This window comes from Mizuhopecten yessoensis, unplaced genomic scaffold (genome assembly GCF_002113885.1).
Source record: "Mizuhopecten yessoensis strain PY_sf001 unplaced genomic scaffold, ASM211388v2 scaffold2091, whole genome shotgun sequence".
In the NCBI taxonomy this organism is placed as follows: domain Eukaryota; kingdom Metazoa; phylum Mollusca; class Bivalvia; order Pectinida; family Pectinidae; genus Mizuhopecten; species Mizuhopecten yessoensis.
The window spans coordinates 438,212-454,279 of record NW_018404373.1 but is presented as its reverse complement, the minus strand read 5'-3'; the positions used below and the strand labels follow the sequence as shown (position 1 = coordinate 454,279).

General features: G+C 34.1%; 1 protein-coding gene across 1 annotated transcript in view; it reads right to left on the bottom strand.

Annotated features, from left to right (window-relative positions):
- Nucleotides 1–16,068, bottom strand: part of LOC110445151 (trichohyalin-like) — a 125,307-nt gene that overhangs the window by 80,366 nt on the left and 28,873 nt on the right. Inside the window, exons 10-18 of the mRNA XM_021489584.1 lie at nt 11,927–12,064; nt 10,773–10,910; nt 9,935–10,072; nt 9,312–9,443; nt 8,746–8,859; nt 8,235–8,312; nt 6,013–6,141; nt 3,785–3,967; nt 2,246–2,401 (exon numbers count right to left, since the gene is read on the bottom strand). Coding sequence (XP_021345259.1) covers nt 2,246–2,401; nt 3,785–3,967; nt 6,013–6,141; nt 8,235–8,312; nt 8,746–8,859; nt 9,312–9,443; nt 9,935–10,072; nt 10,773–10,910; nt 11,927–12,064 — 1,206 coding nt within the window. The remainder of the gene's footprint in view (nt 1–2,245; nt 2,402–3,784; nt 3,968–6,012; nt 6,142–8,234; nt 8,313–8,745; nt 8,860–9,311; nt 9,444–9,934; nt 10,073–10,772; nt 10,911–11,926; nt 12,065–16,068) is intronic.

Genomic DNA, 16,068 nt, shown 5'->3' with positions numbered 1-16,068 from the left:
ATAATCCCCTGTACATTGTATGTACAATATACAGGGAGCTGTTATACTGAAATCATAAGTGGATTTGACTGTACACTATAATCCCCTGTACATTGGATGTACAATATACAGGGAGCTGTTATACTGAAATCATAAGTGGATTTGACTGTACACTATAATCCCCTGTACATTGGATGTACAATATACAGGGAGCTGTTATACTGAAATCATAGGGGGATTTGACTGTACACTATAATCCCCTGTACATTGGATGTACAATATACAGGGAGCTGTTATACTGAAATCATAAGTGGATTTGACTGTACACTATAATCCCCTGTACATTGTATGTACAATATACAGGGAGCTGTTATACTGAAATCATAGGGGGATTTGACTGTACACTATAATCCCCTGTACATTGGATGTACAATATACAGGGAGCTGTTATACTGAAATCATAAGTGGATTTGACTGTACACTATAATCCCCTGTACATTGTATGTACAATATACAGGGAGCTGTTATACTGAAATCATAGGTGGATTTAATTGTACACTATAGTTCCCTGTACATTGTATGTACAATATACAGGGAGCTGTTATACTGAAATCATAAGTGGATTTGACTGTACACTATAATCCCCTGTACATTGGATGTACAATATACAGGGAGCTGTTATACTGAAATCATAAGTGGATTTGACTGTACACTATAATCCCCTGTACATTGGATGTACAATATACAGGGAGCTGTTATACTGAAATCATAAGTGGATTTGACTGTACACTATAATCCCCTGTACATTGTATGTACAATATACAGGGAGCTGTTATACTGAAATCATAGGTGGATTTGATTGTACACTATAGTTCCCTGTACATTGTATGTACAATGTACAGGGAGCTGTCATACTGGAGTTTGCAAAAGAGAAAATTTACTCTATAGTCAATTTAGATATTAAAGATAAATGTTGTGATCATGAAGCCATTTCTGAACTGAAGGTGAATCTTATCATAATTTCTTCATCCCTTTTTTTATCAAAACTGTCACATGTATAATGATCAACGGGGCTCTCCAATTATACCTATGTAAGGAGCTGGTGTTACCTTAGAAATGAGCTGTGTTGATATGGCATTTACTTGTTTTTCTAATTCTTATACTTACCATTTTTGAGTATTTAAATATCATAGAAATTAATATGGGAATAAGAAATCTGTATTAGTTCAAGTTAGTGTATGAATGATGTATGCTTGTTCAATGAACAGAACATTCATCTTCCATGGAGAGTCGACTGTATCATTATGACGTCATCATAATGATGATATCAACACGTAGGCCATGGCAGTTACAGCTTTATAAATGCAATCTGAATTAAGAAGGGTTACTTATATAGTGGCAATAACATATAGCCATACAGTGGTAAATATTCAATGATAAAATGTTGTTTGTGGCGCTGGCTGTATTCAATGATAAAATTTATTTTCTTGGTGGGGCTGGCTGTATTTAATGATAGAATGTTCTTGGTGGGGCTGACTGTATTCAATGGTAAAGTGTTCTTTGTGGGGCTGGCTGTATTCAATGATAAAATGTATTTTCTTGGTGGGGCTTGCTGTATTCAATGAAAGAATGTTCTTGGTGGGGCTGGCTGTTTTCAATGATAAAATGTTCTTTGTGGTGCTGGCTGTATTCAATGGTAAAGTGTTCTTGGTGGGGCTGACTGTATTCAATGATAAAATGTTCTTTGTGGTGCTGGCTGTATTCAATGGTAAAGTGTTCTTGTTGGGGCTGGCTGTATTCAATGATAAAATGTTCTTGGTGGGGCTGGCTGTATTCAATGGTAAAGTGTTCTTGGTGGGGCTGACTGTATTCAATGATAAAATGTTCTTTGTGGTGCTCGCTGTATTCAATGATAAAGTGTTCTTGGCAGGGTTGGCTGTATTCAATGATAAAATGTTCTTGGTGGGGCTGACTGTATTCAATGATAAAATGTTCTTGGTGGGGCTGGCTGTACTCAATGGTAAAGTGTTATTGGGGGGGCTTGCTGTATTCAATGGTAAAGTGTTCTTGGTGGGGCTGGCTGTATTCAATGATATAGTGTTCTTTGTGGGGCTGGCTGTATTCAATGATAAAATGTTCTTGGTGGGGCTAGCTATATTCAATGAGTGTTCTTTGTGGTGCTGTTTTCAATTTTTTAGTATTTATATCTCTGTAAGGCAACAATTGAATTCCATGATTAAGTGATTAAGTGATTAAGTGTTTTTACCTGTGTGAGGAGTTGGTTGTATTCTTTCTTGCGTTCATTGTTGAGTTTATTGGTGCGGTCCTGTTGATCACGTCCCATTTTATTCAAGAGTCCACCTGGGGTGACGGGACGTCCCTCGTCCTTCTCTCTTTTCAACCTCCTCCCTGTATTCTGTTTCTGTAAACAATCAAAATACACATAAAACTTCACACATCATAAAAATAAGCAATTAGTGTAAATAACTTTTCATTTCAGGTAATGTTCATGTCCGGAATCCATGATCAGAGAACATGGTGTGTCAATATGTTATATAGTACGCCAATATGTCACAAATGTGTCAAACTTAAATAGTGTCAATATGTTATATAGTACGTCAATATGTCACAAATGTGACAAACTTAAATAGTGTCAATATGTTATATAGTACGCCAATATGTCACAAATGTGTCAAACTTAAATAGTGTCAATATTTTACATTGTCCATTTATATGTTTGTGTGTGCATGTTCTTGTACCGATTCAGAAAAAAAATGTGAAAAAATGTCCAGTCTTACAATAATTTAACACAAATCTTGAACATTTTCCAAAACAAATATTTTAGAAAAAAACACACCTAAAACGCATAAAGTAACTATTAGTAAAGCCTGATCTTGTGAAGACTTAATTCAGATATATATTTCAACAAGAGTAAAAATGGCACATTTAAGAATCAATCAGGTATAGAATTAAATCATATAAGTATAAATGTGCTTCAATGAAAAACAGAAATGAAAAAATAGATCATTTTTAAAGATGCAATATAATTTTTTATTCACTGCATTTATCATTAAACAAACATGCAAAATAAAAGCAAAACAAACGTTTTCTAAAAATGTACTATTTTCATCTTAATTGCAGGTTTCCTAGCAACATAAACATTGTATTAAATGGTAAATATTGTTTTTGTGTTTACATATGATATAATCAACACAAAATTGAAAGCTATATAAATATATATTCAATGCTACTCCATCAATTCAACAAACTGACAAACATTCAATAACAATAGACATTACATTCAAAACACTATTTAGTACAAAGCTCCAACTGTAACAAAAGTTCACGGTGTACAACAGACTATATACCGATATGAGTAAATTTACTGCCTCAAGTCAAAGAAACACTACAAAGAAGGAATGGAAACTGTCAATCAATTTGTTTCATGCATCAATTAAACTTAGTAGAAATGTAGGTTGTGGACAAGAAGGCATAGATCGTAAATTATCATTATCAATATCCTGGGGATAAAAAAATAAAAAATAAAATTATCCAGGCTGTTCCATTTATGTGCTTTCAATTCTCAAAAAATCATAACAGTATTAGAATTCACTAATTTAGTTATCTTGAACTGTTTTAGGGAATTAAATAATAGCACCTTTCACCGAAAAATGTATAAAAATTCTGAGAATTTTGAAAAGGAAGGGGGATAACTCTATTGACCATGACCTACATAACCACTAGGTAAATGTATGGTAACTAGATACATGTACAGAGCTGAACATGCAGTGCCGTGCATGTCTACCTGCTCCTGCTCTACCTGTTCCACCTCATCATCAACAGGTGTGACGTAATCGTCTATCACCACAGGTGAGACGTTATACGCGGACACTGAGTGTACAGGCACTGCGTCCTTGAGTGTCTGTCGGGTGGGGTTTTCTCTCCAGGGGTGGTGTATTCTATTTAGAAATATGCGGTTCTCCTCGAGCTGTTATAGGTAATCAAATAATTACATGATGTAATTCATGATGTAATTATTGAGATACAGAACCATTTATTCATGAATTGTCCTCAACTATAACCTTGTGTGTAATTTAATCTGTCAGTTAAACAGCATATAAACTAAAATTACATGTTCCAACACCCAAACAGTCATAGACATAGTTATTTGTATCCTCCTCTACCCTGTCATAACAACTAAATGCAGTCTACCAAACTCTGTGATTTGTGACTTCATAAATACCACTGGATTCAATGGATGAACATGTATATGTATATGATTTAAAGCTTGACCAGTGTCTATATAATATAAAGTCAAGTGAAAGAACTGTCAGAGGTTGATATACATTTATTACTTTATTAATCAAATATGTTAGAACATAATCACAAAAAAAGCACATTCTGATGTAACAACTATACTGGACAACTACGCAGTTTAATGTTAAAATTGTAGGTGACATTTTCACTTGGGTTAATGAATTTCACCAAAATGTGAATTTTGTGAAAATCCAATGCTCACAAAAACTAAGCACTATGCAGTATGTTCTGTAAAACTCCACCAAGTCAGTACAAGCAGTCAATCTGATGTCAGTAAAGCATCGGTACAACATCTGTATCACACATATCTCACCTGGTTGACAAATTTCATTCTCTCCACCACATTTTTCTTAAAGTACAGGAGATCATGAAGGATGTATTCACTCACAACTACCTATATATCATTGATTTCAAATGGCTCGAATGATTGAAAAATATTTGTGGGAAAAATAAAGAAATAATTGGTTTCTATAAAAGTAATAAGGCCAGACAAAATGATATGTGTCCTGTAACATGTTAGGAAAAATCAGGGCAGGTAGGTATATAGGTAATATATAGAAGAGTTGTCTTGATTTTAACAGTTCTTCTTTGAAAATTGCCTTCAAAAGTTTAGGGTCGGCACAAAAAATTAGGGTAAGTAGGGTTCACATATATAGAACCAATTATTGATATAATAACTAGCATCATATCTATACCAATGCTACTTAGCTGGTAGTTTGGCTACACTGAAAGAATGGACACAACTAAAGGTCAACATTTCTTTGATAAATGCAAAAATAGAAGACAAGACCTTTAAAGCGATATGAAAATATGATTGTTTGTTTCTAAAGAATGTTACTGAATAGGGGTTACCAAGGGTAACAGAAAAACATGTTAGTTACCAAGAGTAACAGAAAAACATGTTAGTTACCAAGAGTAACAGAAAAACATGTTAGTTACCATGGGTAACAGGAGATACAGTTTGTGATAGATACTGCTATAGATGGCTAGTGTAGATACACACGTGGTACAATAAGGGGAGGTATCTGTGGGATTGTTAGCATCACTAGCCTACATGTTAGTTACCATGGGTAACAGGAGATAGTTTGTGATAGATACTGTTATAGATGGCTAGTGTAGATACACACGTGGTACAATAAGGGGAGGTATCTGTGGGATTGTTAGCATCACTAGCCTACATGTTAGTTACCATAGGTAACAGGAGATACAGTTTGTGATAGATACTGTTATAGATTGCTAGTGAAGATACACACGTGGTTCAATAAGGGGAGGTGTCTGTGGGATTGTTAGCATCACTAGCCTACATGTTAGTTACCATAGGTAACAGGAGATACAGTTTGTGATAGATACTGTTATAGATTGCTAGTGAAGATACACACGTGGTTCAATAAGGGGAGGTGTCTGTGGGATTGTTAGCATCACTAGCCTACATGTTAGTTACCATAGGTAACAGGAGATACAGTTTGTGATAGATACTGTTATAGATTGCTAGTGAAGATACACACGTGGTTCAATAAGGGGAGGTGTCTGTGGGATTGTTAGCATCACTAGCCTACATGTTAGTTACCATAGGTAACAGGAGATACAGTTTGTGATAGATACTGTTATAGATTGCTAGTGAAGATACACACATGGTACAATAAGGGGAGGTGTCTGTGGGATTGTTAGCATCACTAACCTACATGTTAGCTTCAAAACATCTCAAGAGTTATCTACCTTGGACAACATTTCCTCGTTTTGGCGCTGACGGTCATAGTCAACACGCTCTCTCTCCATCTCATACTGGCCCTGGGGCATGGAAGTAAGCAGTTCAGGGCGGGCCTGGTCCCGAGGGTAGGGGTCAGGCTGTAGCCAAACAAGTACAGCACTCATTGTAATTCAATTTACCTATGATTTATCGAAAATCTTAAGTTCAGGCTTAAGTTTAATTTTCTGCAAATCAACTTCTTCAGTATTTTTATTTTTTTAGTTACTATTGAACTTACTTTTAATTTGAAATATAATGCAATTAAATTTTACTTTCGTTAATACTTCAGTTTGAGGACTAATCTTCTTCTTTTTTTTTAGTTATTTTCAGTAGAGATCAGTAAGCATGCAATGCTGGTCATTTTTGATGAATGTAAACAAAGAACATTTTTGTGAAATTACAAAACTAGAAAATTATATTATTGGTGATTAATTATATTACTGGTAATTAATTATATTAGCTATATGAAAAAAACAATAATGCATGGCAGGAAACTGATATTAGAAGAAAATGAAGTTTGTAAATGCACTGTTAAATTATATTCTGTATCATATACCTATGTTTCACATCTGATTTTCAATCATCTTATGTTTGGATGGAAAATCAAGCTTTTTATCTAAGTCATGTTGAATTCACTATTATAGACAATCAATGAATCAAACTGACATGTCTGAAGATGACATCAGCAATATGTGCATATGATTGAAAGCTGTCATATGTATAATGGGTAAGCAAACATATTACAAATAAGTAATTTTAATGACAAAACAAAACACAATCATAAATATCAAAGGACACTAACAGATATGTAGTGGATTAATTTCATTAACAATTAGAATATGTTCACATAAAAGAAAAAGACATTTATTGATAACAACAATTTTCAAGAAAAGCGTAAAAATACATATAACGTTGGTCAAAGACAAGCACTAACTAATTAAGTAACAGTTTGTGTAATCTGTAGCTCTGGGGGAAAAAAGCTATGCACTAGTAAATAAATAATAATAATTAATAATACTTTGAGGTTCTTATATACCGCTTTATCACAACCTAGTCTGTAGGTCGTCTCAAACAGTTTACAAATTATTATCCGTGGTTATAGGGCCTTTGCAACCAGCCAATATCTTTCTCAACTCACTGTGGAGCATACAGCCGGTGCTGCCATTTTGGCGCTCACAGCTAGCATTCAACAATTCCTGCACTGCCCAACCACATACTCATTTATGGCTAAGTAGTCTTGAACAAGCGGAGTAAAGTATCTTTCTCAAAGATACAACAGTGCCATGACGAGACTCAAACCCGCAACCCTTCGGTCACGAGTCTGGCGTCCTACCACAAGACTACCGCGCCTCCCTCAAATACAATGATCTGGAAGGCAACACTATCAATAGACCTCTGTAACAGGACAATGGAATCTGTTTGAGATCTTTCCAGGTAACGCTCGTGTAGTCCATCATAAATACGGCATACCTGCTGTGATACTACTGATGCAAGACCAAGACAGATTTCAGAATCTTTTCCTTATTATCCTGTACAACTTCATGTTGACAGAACTAAAATGTGCAGTTATACAATGCTTTGTGCAAATTGTAAAAAAAAACTACTGGAATAAATGGTGTAAATAATTGATAATTTTTCTGACCAATTTCCAAGCTTAAAATTATCTAATAATTGAGATAAAATACAAAGTATACAAGCAAAAGTTTTAATTTACATCATCTGCAAGGCTTAAACATAATGAAATGTCATACAGCTTAACTAGACTAAGGCTATCAATGATAAATTGTATGTTTGCAGTTTCCTGACCGACTCAGTAGAAAATAGTACCTTCTCAAACAATTTTTGGAATTTTGGTTAAAAAAGAAATTCTTGATGAAAAGTCAGACACTTTGTGTTTTTATAAAGAAATAAGAGATTTCTAAAATATAAAAAAAAAATCTGTTCCTACCTACCCCCTGAAAAAAAATGGGAGTAGGGAAACTGCCAACAAACATTTTTTTAGGGATGGCCTAATCAATACTAAACAAGACATACTACAAGGTAGATGTATAAATCATATTTATACAAATGCTCTCTTAATGGTAAATAATTACTACAAAAAAGAAATTATGAATAAATCTTCCAAAAAAAATCTATGGAATTAAATATTGACTACCAGGAAATTCTAGGTTGATGTGCAGGAGACATATACCTCAAGCATGCTGCGCAGTTGTTGCAGCTTTTTTTCCAAATCAGTTGTCTCCCTTCCTTCATCCTCACTATCATATTGCTACAGAATTAAAACCAGTGCATTCAGTTTGATCACAAATTAGGTGGACATGTATGCTTTTGTATACACAAAATCGACATTTAGAAAAAAGGTAAAATTACACTTTATCAGAACTTCCCCAGCTAAACAATCTGACCCTGTCTGTACAGAAGGGGTCCAAGACAAGAATGGCAGGCATATATATATCCTGTATCAAATTTTAAAGGATTTTCAGAATTAGTTTCAGTAGGGTTTCGGGGCAGGATAAGACAACCTTTAACTGTCCACGGGAGAAACTGTAAAGATATAACTATACACTAAATAAAAACATATTATTTTTGTGGCTTTTATTTTAATTCAGTTTGTTAAATGGTAAATCATTGATCACTTTTGTTTACAGTTAAAATTTAATTGGCAGGTACTGTATTTGAATGATAAGCTGTAGTCTAAGTACCTGAGTAAAATCTCTGCGCTTTGTGTCGGACACATTTTTATTGTCACTTGTGTTACGTTCTTCTGGGACAAAAGTCGACTTTGTTCCTTTTCCTTTCGTTTTTTTCGACTTCAGCTTACAAGGAAATTTTTACATATATTTAAACCAGTAATGAAAATGTTGGAATCTAGATTTTTTTATTAAAATACTGAAAAAAAATAACAAATATTGTTCTGAAACTTATTGATTACAAGGAAATTTATACATATATTTAAACTTAACAACCAGTAATGAAAATGTTGGATTTTTTATAAATGTTTTTTTCTAGATTCTAGATTTTTTTTATTAAAATAGTGAAAAACATTAACAAAAACTGTTCTTAAACTTATTAATAGAATAGATGGATTGATCAATTAACTGAAAAAACAAATCTTCATGTCAAGGTTATCAACTCTTGTAGGAAGAGCAGCTTAATGCTAACTTAGCCTATGATCTGATACTACATAGCAGGTATCTCAAAGTTTAAATCAAACAATAAATGTATGTGGTAGTGTTTCAATGACATAAGGTCCAAGAAAGCCAGATACCTGGCTGATCATTTCGTTGTACTCGCGCCGTCTCTCCTCCATCAGTCGCTGCCTCTCCTTCTGGTGGCCAGATAGTGGAAGACTTATGGCCTCCCCTTCAAGGGGATTACGCACGGATTTCTCTGACTTTCTCTGCAAGGTTTTGATTTAAATATGACCAGTAATCTATGATGTAAACATAATTTAGGTTTTACGAAATCTAAAAATTGAAAACTGCTTTAATATGAAAAAACACTAATAATAAGATAAAAAAAGGAAAAAGAGGGATGTCATGGATTTTTCAAAGATTGGCTGACTTAAAGATGAAATCAAACTTGAAAATTTACTTAGCCTGATCTTTTTCACTGGTGTTTTATTATTCTGCTTCAGGTATAATAAAATATTTATTCTTGGACTTAATGCCCTCATGAAACAATGATTAATAAAAGAATCAGGTTTCCCTACCTCAAGACCAATAAATGTATAATAAACAGATTCAAATTTAAATGTTTTTCCAGATACTTGTTACAAATTTTCAAGTAATTCAAATAATTGGATTACATATATTCAATATTGAAAACAAAGAAAAAGAAAAGAAAACCCCTCTACTGGTGACTATGACTACAGAGTATACTGTGTAATACCTTGGCGACCGTTTCTACGTTGTCATGGGTTTTATCCTGTGGTAATTGTTTACGTTGTTCTGTATGATTAGATACTGGCAGACTTTTGTCTTCACCTTCAACGTTGCATCTGTTTTTTGGTTGACCTTGAAACTTTTTCTAGAATTTTAACAAAATGACAAATGAAGATCTGTAACTGCTAGAGATGTAACGTTGATTTAAATGTACTGTAGGAATAATTCCATCTTGTATCAATAAACAGTAGCTTTTAACCAGTATAATATATGAGCAGGTTTTCATGAACAAAGTAAATATATAACTACCCAATAACATAAAAGTACATGTACATCACAGAATAATTATGGACAAGACTGTGTAATTTTCAAGAGATGTAATCTACATCCATCTAAACAAACTATTCGGTCTTTTCGTATTGCAGTTATCTGCTCTTGTGAGCAGGTATTAATTGTTAAGTCATTGGTTTGTGAGAGTAACGTTATCATTTTTTGAGAAAACGACGTAATTTTCTTACACAAACCAATGACGTAACAATCAATACCTGCTCACAAGAGAAGATAACTCTGCAATACAAAAAGAAGGAATAAATCCACATTAATTGTATTTTTATGAAAAAAAACATCTCTCATACTGTGAACAAACATTCGAAGCAAATCTTCAGTTACCAACTGTTGTTACACTTCAATCCTTAGATGTCAGGCTTTAGTTTAACCTTTTATACATAATTAGAATAAAAGAATTAGTACAGAAGTCTTGATATATGCAGGCTTACAGGTGATTAAATTGTACACTTTATCATTACAGCACTAAGGCAACAACTAAGTACAGTGGTACATAGTACCTGGGCCAACATATCCTTGTATTCCTCTTGTCTCTCCTTTACCATCTTTCGACGCTTCTCCTCATGGCCAGACAGGGGTAGGCTGATTGCCTCCCCTTGTAGAGCTCTTGTGTCCTTGTCTAATATGTTGGTGCCTTGCTACAACAGAGGCCACATCATCTCCAGTTACCTTACTAGGTCCGAGTACCTAGAGTTCTACTGAAGCTACAAGGCTTCATCTTCTACAGGTGCACAGGCTACATTGTATTTCATTTTATAAATCAAGTTTATAGAGGTAATAATAAATTCTGTTAAAACAATTCCAAAATAATAATGACTGTACTTAACAATACATGTACTGATTACCGGGTTATGATAATGACATGATTAGCTGTGTATTTTACTTGCAACAAGTAGTCAACTATTTTTTACCTATTTTATATTTATTATAAGACTATCCAATACTTTATTTAAACCCGTAACAAGACAGAGATACTCAATGTCTTTACAGGGATGTTTAGGATCTGGCCCAAACACTACTATGGGTGACTACTCTAGCTACTCTGCAAGATTGAGATTTTAAAAGGAAAACCTTATTTTTTTATATCATCATACTAAAGCAGAGTACACATTACAATCATAATTCATTTCTCAACTTTCGAGATTCTGAAATAAATATTCAAATTTTTAAATTCTTACATCCTTTTACTTAACATTGATAAATTAATTAGCCATGACTTTATATAGATATGACTACATTTGTACTAATACAAGGTAATCTCATGATGTCTGCTTTCTTCCACCCATCTTCAATTAAGGATTTTTTTTTTCAAACAATTTTTATTCAGTTACTTCGAGTTTTTCTGGGACAACTTGGAGAATGTTACAAAACTAGAAAATGTCTGTAAGACATGAATGTCCCCGTCACCATGTGAAATTAGTCTTAGTGTTTGATGTTCTATAAATAGTCACAACCACTTTGATCACAGGACGGGACGGACGGGACGGGACAGGATTGGGCGGGACAGGACGGACATGGGCAACACTATATACTTATTTTATGGTGGGGGCATAAAAAAGAATTTTGAAAATAAGTTGAATATTTCATTCACAATCTCAAGACCTGAGAAAATAATTTACGTGAAATGACCCATGGATTGTAGTTATTTCTGTACCTGAGCAAGCATGTCATTGTAATCTTTCTTCACTGCCTCCTTTAGTTGCTGGCGCTGACCCTCGTGGCCAGAGAGTGGTAAACGTAAACCTTCCCCCAACAAATCACCATCATCTTTCTTTTTAGATGGAACTTTAAGCTAGAATATTGAATTTTGAAGAAAATTATGAAATAACTACCCCAATCCTTTTTCAATATTCTCAATTTTAATACATTTTGTATATGTCAATAGATTCTTAAATAAATGAAACTAAATGTCTAAAAATAATCCTAATACATTTTCGGGCATAAGGGGCATTTATTACCAATTAGACTAAAATAGAAAATAATTATAAATAAAAACACAACATCAACACTGTGCTTTTGTACCTGGGCAACCATTTCATTATACTCTTTCTTCCTTTCCTCCTCCAATCGTTTCTTTCGCTGTTTGTGACTCGAGTCAGAGATACGCAGACTGACCCCCTCCCCAGATACAATGGCTGTTGTACCAGCCTGCTTTGTATCCTGTTTATAGAAGTGTGTAAAGTGTGAAAAATGTGTAATAATTACCCTCTTCAAAAAATTATAAACATACATCTTCCTCTTTTTTTTTAAAGAATTAAATAATTATTATATAATATTTGTTTGGAAATCTAATTTATCACACAACATTTACATGTTGGTGTCAAGATATTATATATATCCTAATATACTTTACAACTAGGTACACAAACAAAATAATACAACAACAGAAAAAACATCAAAACTGTGCTTTTGTACCTGGGCAACCATTTCATTATACTCTTTCTTCCTTTCCTCCTCCAATCGTTTCTTTCGCTGTTTGTGACCCGAGTCTGAAATACGCAGACTGACCCCCTCCCCAGATACAATGGCTGTTGTACCAGCCTGCTTTGTATCCTAAATTTATAAAAATATCAAATTATAAGATTTTTTCTTATAAAAATTTCCTCCTGTATCTCTAACACAAATACTTTTTGTTTCACCTCATAATAAAATCTATTACAGAAAAGGATATTACTACATATAATGTATTATATACAAAATTGATATACTTAATTAACATTTGAAGATCTACTTTGTTTTCATAATGGACATATATTGGTGTCAAGAAATTATTATAGGCCAAACATTTTATTCCATCTTTTCGTATTGCAGAGTTCTCTGCTCTTGATAGCAGGTATTGATTGTTACGTCATTTGTTTGTGAGAGAAACGTCATCATTTTTTTTTAGAAAACAACGTAATTTTCTCACACCACAAACTAATGACGTAACATTCAATACCTGCTCACAAGAGCAGATAACTCTGCAATACGAAAAGACGGAATAACAAGGCGTAGCCAAAATTACAACAACTTTTCACTGCAAAAACATCTAAAATATGCATTTGTACCTGGCCAATCATTTCATTATATTCTTTGTTTCTGTCCTGCAACAGTTGTTTTCTTTTCTGTTTGTGACCAGAGTCTGAGATTCGCAGACTGACACCCTCCCCAGACAGGCCAGCTTTCTTAACAACCTGCTCTTTGTCCTATTTATAAAAGTATGTAATTTTTAGATACTGCTTTATAAGGAATTTCTTTAACCTGGTTATTGTCTTCTAACATGTATAATTATATTGAACTGAAAATATATTTTAGGGGGCCTTTTGCGAGTGGGAGCTTATTTGAGGTCAAATGCGGTTATGTTTTTATTTATTTATTGAAACTTTCCTTTGAAGTTACAAAAATTTATAAAGCAAAGAAAGATATATATATCTGAGTGTGAAAATGAAATATTGAATTATGTACATAAAAGAGTATTTTGGTATGTTAAAAAAAAAATATACTCAACACAATCTTTCAAAGTTATAAAAAATTCAGGGAAGGATTTTTTATCAAAGTGTTTGTACCTTAGAAATCATGCAGAATTAATTAAGTTAAATATTTGAAAGCTTCCTTCAAAACAACATATTGAGATAAATTTCCAATCAGAACAAAGACATTTTTTAAGTGCAAAGGTACCTTGGCAACCATTTCATTATACTCTCTGTTTCTCTCCTCCTCCAGTTGTTTTTTCCGTTGTTTGTGACCCGAGTCCGAGACACGAAGAGTGACCCCCTCCCCAGAAAATTCTCGGATGTGTCTCTCCTTTTTATTGTCCTGATGATGGCATTTGAAAATAGATTTTGATGAATCATAAAAAATAACTGTCCTTATCTGAACTAACTGGTGTTATATATGTTCATTATAACAAAATCTATTTTTATTATCTATAATATAAGTTAAAAGTATAGTAATTCTTATTTTGAAAAGCAGAAAAAAATAAAATATTCAAAATTCATAGGGAAAATGTAGGCGTCTTTACATTGATTTACATTAATTTTTATTTTATCTTTATACTATGAACGATTCCCCAAAAAAATATTCAGACTATTTTTTTCAGAAACAGAAGTATCTGGACTCACAAGGTTCTACCGTACTATCCCTACCACGTAGCGGTAGAGACAGAGAGAACAACATCTATTAAATGTGCGGGTGTACCTGTACTATTCCTACCACGTAGCGGTAGAGACAGAGAGAACAACATCTATTAAATGTGTGGGCGTACCTGTACTATCCCTACCACGTAGCGGTAGAGACAGAGAACAACATCTATTAAATGTGCGTCTGTACCTGTACTATCCCTACCACGTAGCGGTAGAGACAGAGAACAACATCTATTAAATGTGTGGCTGTACCTGTACTATCCCTACCACATAGCGGTAGGGACAGAGAGAACAACATCTATTAAATGTGCGGGTGTACCTGTACTATCCCTACCACGTAGCGGTAGAGACAGAGAGAACAACATCTATTAAATGTGTGGGTGTTCCTGTACTAACCCTACCACGTAGCGGTAGGGACAGAGAGAACACCATCTATTAAATGTGTGGGTGTAACTGTACTATCCCTACCACGTAGCGGTAGAGACAGAGAACAACATCTATTAAATGTGCGGCTGTACCTGTGCTATCCCTACCACGTAGCGGTAGAGACAGAGAGAACACCATCTATTAAATGTGCGGGTGTACCTGTACTATCCCTACCACGTAGCGGTAGGGACAGAGGGAACAACATCTATTAAATGTGCGGCTGTACCTGTGCTATCCCTACCACGTAGCGGTAGAGACAGAGAGATCAACATCTATTAAATGTCCGGCTGTACCTGTACTATCCCTACCACGTAGCGGTAGGGACAGAGAGAACAACATCTATTAAATGTGCGGCTGTACCTGTGCTATCCCTACCATGTAGCGGTAGAGACAGAGAGATCAACATCTATTAAATGTGCGGCTGTACCTGTACTATCCCTACCACGTAGCGGTAGAGACAGAGAACAACATCTATTAAATGTGCGGCTGTACCTGTACTAGGATAGCATTATACTCCTGATTTCTTTCCTCCGTCAACTTTTTCTGTCGTTGTTTATGACTAGATATTGGTAGACTAACACCTTCTTCAATATTATTCTGTTCCATAGTTGTCATTTTTCAGGAAATCAACACAATAAAAAAATCATAAAGAATTCAATACATGTACCACAGGTAATTAAACAAAATCAGAATACATGTACCACAGGTAATTAAAAAAACATGAAGATTTCAATACATGTACCACAGGTAATTAAACAAAGTCAGAATACATGTACCACAGGTAATTAAAAAAACATGAAGATTTCAATACATGTACCACAGGTAATTAAACAAAGTCAGAATACATGGTACCACAGGTATTTAACATGGTCGGAATACATGTACCACAGGCATTTGAAAAAACATTAAGATTTCAATACATGTACCACAGGTAATTAAACAAAATCAGAACACATGCACCACTGGTAATCAAAAAAAGTCAGAATACATATACCACTGGTAATTAAAATTAGTCGGAATACATGTACCACTGGTAATTTAAAAAAAGTCAGAATACATGTACCACTGGTAATTTAAAAAAAGTCAGAATACATGTACCACTGGTAATTAAACAAAGTCGGAATACATATACCACTGGTAATTAAAAAAAGTCGGAATACATGTACCACTGGTAATTTAAAAAAAGTCAGAATACATGTACCACTGGTAATTAAACAAAGTCGGAATACATGTACCACTGGTAATTAAA